Source organism: Suillus fuscotomentosus (genome assembly GCF_016647785.1).
Source record: "Suillus fuscotomentosus strain FC203 chromosome Unknown F5891scaffold_49, whole genome shotgun sequence".
Classification (NCBI taxonomy): Eukaryota; Fungi; Basidiomycota; class Agaricomycetes; order Boletales; family Suillaceae; genus Suillus; species Suillus fuscotomentosus.
In genome coordinates this window covers 431,887-437,886 of record NW_024539561.1, presented here as the reverse complement: position 1 = coordinate 437,886, position 6,000 = coordinate 431,887, and the positions used below count along the sequence as shown (strand labels likewise).

Here is a 6,000-nt window from a genome sequence, read left to right as displayed (position 1 = left end):
TGAGATTAAACTTACCTTTCATCTGATCAAGCCCATGTTATCCGTTAAATGAACCAGTGAGTGATAAAACTCATACACAGAGGCCTTTGACTCAAAGGACAGGATATGGTGGTGATGAAGAATGTGAAATGTTGCAGCCGTTCATGGATCAGTAGATGTTGATGGAAACCAACCCACATGCAAGAGTTGTTTGGTATGTGTCTGGGAGGTCGTACAGCCACAGAAGTTGAGCACAATTTTATATATACCATTTGTGTTGATAGGAACAAATTCATCATTAAACACTTTCCTTGGAAGAATACACCATTCGCCGATTGCATGTCTAAGCTGCATGTAAAGACAGATAATAATCAATTCAAGGACATGGCAAATTGCCTGAGACAATGGGCATCTTCATTCACAGTTCTCACCGTCATGTGCAATCATTGTTCACCCTGGCACAGAGACTCTCAATGCTTTGCTCAATGGTTTGATATAATAACCAGTGTTGGTGATTATGGACCAGTGCGAATGAAATTGGCAAATATTAGGATTGAAATTGCCTATAATTCAGGCATTATGATAGGTACTTCAAGTAGAATTGTTGGGCATGGTGTAGACAGGGTGAACAGTAATAGAGTTAGCTGGGTGTGATACACTTCCTGGCCTCAGCCTTCATTCCAATAATTCAGAAGGTTCCCAATGAGCATTATTCCTTCGTCACAGGAATCCAAAGGAGGGCTGCACCCTCATGTGGCTTCCTGGTCTCAGGCTGCATTCTAATAAATTGTGTATTTTGAAACTGCATTTATGAATAGCATTTTGAAAAAACTAAAAGTACATGTAACAGTATCATTGTTATTTTCCCATTTTTCCCTACCTCCCATCTCCCTGATGAGTTTTCTGCAAGTCTCAGACACATCTGTTGAAGTACAATCAAGTCAGGTGCACAGGGAATGCATAGATGATGTGTAATATACATGAATTGTAAACTACTCTTATATACTGTAAATTATTAGTACTTTTGGTTGGGTTTCTACATAGCCAAAATATTACAAAGTGCATAGCATGTTTTATCAGTCTCAAGATCCAAGTTGCTGGTGCTCCTCTAATCCAACACTCCTGTCTCTCATCTTCCCTGTTTGCCAGTTTCTTCATCTCCTGATCTTCTGCTTTGCCAGTTGGCCAGTTTCCTGTCCTCTCATTCTCAAATTTTCGAGTCTCTACATTGTCTTTTGCTCCCTTTTTAATTTTCACAACTGTTTTCTGCACAATCTCTTTTATCTCCTTGACCACATATTTCTTGTTTCATTTTAGTTTCATTGTTTACTGTATATATGTACCCTAAACAATTACAGTAGGCAAAATACTGGTGTTAATGCAGGGTGGCAGTCCAAGACTCCCACAGTGCATGGCTTGCTTCACAATGACTCCATATAATTAAATTTATACACATTGCATGCTAAAATATACAACAAGCAGGATTATGTAAGAAGAGGCCTGCACATGGTAGGAGTCCTGGACTCCCACATCTTGTACTCAGGTGGTTTGAGGCTTGCACACAGTGGGAGTCCTGGACTCCCACATTTGACACTCAGGTGGTGTGAGGCCTGTACACAGTGGGAGTCCTGGACTCCCACATTTGATACTCAGGTGATTTGAGAGGCCTACACACGGTGGGAGTCCTGGACTCCCAAATTTGACACTCAGGTGGTGTGAGGCCTGTACACAGTGGGAGTCCTGGACTCCCACATTTGATACTCAGGTGATTTGAGAGGCCTGTACACGGTGGGAGTCCTGGACTCCCACATTTGACACTCAGGTGGTGTGAGGCCTGTACACGGTGGGAGTCCTGGACTCCCACATTTGATACTCAGATGGTGTGAGGCCTGTACACAGTGGGAGTCCTGGACTCCCACATTTGATACTCAGGTGGTGTGAGGCCTGTACACGGTGGGAGTCCTGGACTCCCACATTTGATACTCAGGTGGTGTGAGGCCTGTACACGGTGGGAGTCCTAGACTCCCACATTTGATACTCAAGTGGTTTGAGGCCTGTACACGGTGGGAGTCCTGGACTCCCACATTTGATACTCAAGTGGTTTGAGGCCTGCACATGGTGGGAGTCCTGGACTTCCACATCTGATACTCAGGTGGTGTGAGGCCTGTACACGGTGGGAGTCCTGGACTTCCACATCTGATACTCAGGTAGTGTGAGGCCTGTACACGGTGGGAGTCCTGGACTCCCACATTTGATACTCAAGTGGTTTGAGGCCTGCACATGGTGGGAGTCCTGGACTTCCACATCTGATACTCAGGTGGTTTGAGGCCTGCACATGGTGGCAGTCCTGGACTCCCACATCTGAGACTCCAGTGGTGTAAGGCCTGCACATGGTGGGAGTCCAGGACTCCCACATCCATATCATGTAAACAAATGAAGTATAGAACATAGTGACAGTCCCTGCAATATAACATAACATAACATAACATAACATAACATATTGTAAATCTGAGACTGTACAATGAAGTATTAAGCATGTAGTAGTGAGAGGCCTCAAACACTTTTGGTAAATGTCACATGATAAAGACATCTTCTGTAAAATGCCTTCATTTTAGAATTGTTGGAAAAGTAATAGTAGACTTGCAGATAAACAATCTATGCTATCCAAGATGTCAAATGTAAACAAAGGTTTCAAAATGAGCTATAAGTGTTTGTCCATGTGGCTACAACTAATCTTTGGAAATCTCAATGCCCAAGTGCGCTCGACAGGTGTGAGCAGCCCTTGCAAATCTTGGGAACTGGGCAAAGAAAATAAAAATCTAGGTAACTCCAAGTTTGAGAAGGAGAACTTTCATATGAGTAGTATGTAGGTCACACCCCAGTCACATCATGTGATGTTGACTGAAAGTGCTTGAGGCCTACCTTACATGATACTACTGACTGTATCTATGAGTATATAATGGATATGCATGTTGTTGAAGCCTGCACACAGTGGGAGTCCTGGACTCCCACATCTTGAACTCAGTGATTTGAGGCCTGCACACAGTGGGAGTCCTGGACTCCCACATCATATACTCAGGTTGTTTGAGGCCTGCACATGGTGGGAGTCCTGGACTCCCACATCTGATACACATGTTGTTGCAGCCTATACACAGTGGGAGTCCTGGACTCCCACATCATATACTCAGGTTGTTTGAGGCCTGCACACGGTGGGAGTCCTGGACTCCCACATTTGATACTCAGGTTGTTTGAGGCCTGCACACAGTGGGAGTCCTGGACTCCCACATTTGATACTCAGGTGATTTGAGGCCTGCACATGGTGGGAGTCCTGGACTCCCACATCTGAGTCTCAAGTGGTATGAGGCCTGCACACGGTGGGAGTCCTGGACTCCCATATCTTGTACATACCGGAGTAATAATCAAAAACTAGGAAAAATTGATCCTAGGTGGATCCTAGGGGGGCTCATAACCCCCCTCATTTTGCACATTTTGAGAAATGCCAAAAATGTGTGAAAATTGACCCCCTCATTTTGCACATTTTGAGGAATGGCGAAAATGTGCGAAACAAGGAAGGTGCATTGTGCACATTCTGAGGAATGCCAGAAATGTGCAAAATGGACCCCCTCATTTTGCACATTTTGAGGAATGGTGAAAATGTGCAAAACAAGCAGGGTACATTTGCACATTTTGATGAATGCCAGAAATGTGCAAAATGGACCCCCCTTGTTTTGCACATTTTGAGAAATGCTAAAAATGTGCGAAACCAAGGGGGTCCATTATGTACATTTTGAGGAATGGCGAAAATGTGCAAAACAAGGGGGATACATTTGCACATTTTGAGGAATGCCAGAAATGTGCAAAATGTACCCCCTTTGTTTTGCACATTTTGAGAAATGTCAAAAATGTGCAAAACCAAGGGGGTCCATTTTGCACATTTTGAGAAATGTCAAAAATGTGCAAAACAAGGGGGGCCCATTTTGCACATTTTGAGAAATGTCAAAAATGTGCAAAACAAGGGGGGTCCATTTTGCACATTTTGAGAAATGTCAAAAATGTGCAAAACCAAGAGGGCCCATTTTGCACATTTTGAGGAATGCCAGAAATGTGCAAAATGGACCTACCTGGTTTCGCACATTTTTGACATTTCTCAAAATGTGCAAAATGGAGCTCCTTGGTTTTGCACATTTTTGACATTTCTCAAAATGTGCAAAATGGAGCTCCTTGGTTTTGCACATTTTTGACATTTCTCAAAATGTGCAAAATGGACCCCCCTGGTTTCGCACATTTTTGACATTTCTCAAAATGTGCAAAATGGAGCTCCTTGGTTTTGCACATTTTTGACATTTCTCAAAATGTGCAAAATGGACCCCCTTGGTTTTGCACATTTTTGACATTTCTCAAAATGTGCAAAATGGACCCCCTTGGTTTTGCACATTTTTGACATTTCTCAAAATGTGCAAAATGGACCCCCTTGGTTTTGCACATTTTTGACATTTCTCAAAATGTGCAAAATGGAGCTCCTTGGTTTTGCACATTTTTGACATTTCTCAAAATGTGCAAAATGGACCCCCCTTGTTTTGCACATTTTGAGAAATGCTAAAAATGTTCGAAATTGCTCACATTGAGCTAGCCATAACCATGGTCTAACCATATCCCATATAACAAAATATGCTTAGAATGAAACACTTCCGTGAGCTGCGACGACTTGGCCCATCGACAGGATCGACCATCGGAGACTGTTTCAGAGTGCTCATACAATCCCACGTTCTTTATTTTGCAAGGTGAGCTTGTAGTGTGAACGCGGGTTATATTTTTGAGCTCAAGTTCCGCACATGTTAGCTTTGTTGGTGTCTCTTGCCTGCAGTTTACTGTTCTCTCTCCAGAAATCTCGGTGCGCTGACTTGTTGTTGATATCTGCATGTAACCACTGCTTATTATTTTTGTAGAGCTCAAATTCTACTGGAGCTCAGATACTCATTGGTACTCTTCAAATTTTATCGGTCGTGCAGATGTTTGTGCTGGGACCACGCCTCATCCTGAGCGTTCGAGAATACCATGCCAAACTCGTGGCACACTTCACCGCAGAAACTAGCATGAATTCGATTGTTTTCCAGGAGCATGTACATGTATCAACTAGCAGTACTGTGTAGGGAAATACTTGCCCAGTGGTCTGCAGGGAGGACGAATTTGGTGGGGGATCCGTCGTGGTATTTATTTAACATATGGTGTTTCGAAGTATATCTGAAAGGTCTAGGGAAAGCTATTTCTTGTTGTATCACTACTGTAACGAAGCACCCGCGCTTGCACCAAGCGGTAAGCTGAAATCATCCGAAACGACTAGCAACCAACCTGGTCCTTGATGGCCGATGTCAAAATACAAAGAGAATCAGTGAAAGTGCCTTGACACCTGATTCTGATTCTGCGCATTGATGGTCCACTGTCTGAACATATAGATACTGCGAATCATGAAGCCAGATGGCTGATAACTCATTGGTGCTCGGATGCAATTGCCTCCATTCGATGGCCCACAGAGAATAAAAGGAATGAATTGCATAGATTCACGGTTCAATTGTACGTCTTTCTTGCGAATGAGCATGACAAGAATATGGGGTCCGCTGGGTGGAGTGGATAATCATAAAATGGCAGAAGCGTTCAAGCGTACATATCAAACTACTGATGAGGCATCGACCACGATATCCTGTTGGAGCCCTCGCTAAGCACGACCATCAGAGCAAAGCACCAGACAGAATACAGACATGCATACATACCCCCATCGATCAGAGTCCTAGGGCAAGCATATGATCACTTGAATGAAATATCTGATAGAATGCAGGAAACGGGGAAATTAGAAGATATTTTGCAGGAACGTTGAAGGGTAGCGTGATGTCTCGCATGTGAGCTGTTGGAACGACCAATAAGGAAAACAAAGACAACTCACCGGCAGGTAGGGCCTGGACAACAATATGCAGATGCATACGCTGCGGAGCATTGGGAAAAATCTCGACCATTTCAGCCACAGGT

The 6,000-nt window shown here is 43.6% G+C and overlaps 1 protein-coding gene across 1 annotated transcript; it reads left to right on the top strand.

Annotated features, from left to right (window-relative positions):
• Positions 1 to 318: 318 nt before the first annotated feature.
• On the top strand, positions 319 to 633 carry F5891DRAFT_957616 (uncharacterized protein; the record flags this gene model as incomplete). The annotated part of the gene is made up of 1 exon (XM_041375498.1): positions 319 to 633. One exon carries the CDS (start codon positions 319 to 321, stop codon positions 631 to 633), a length of 315 nt encoding a protein of 104 aa, XP_041222756.1.
• Between the last annotated feature and the right edge of the window lie 5,367 nt (positions 634 to 6,000).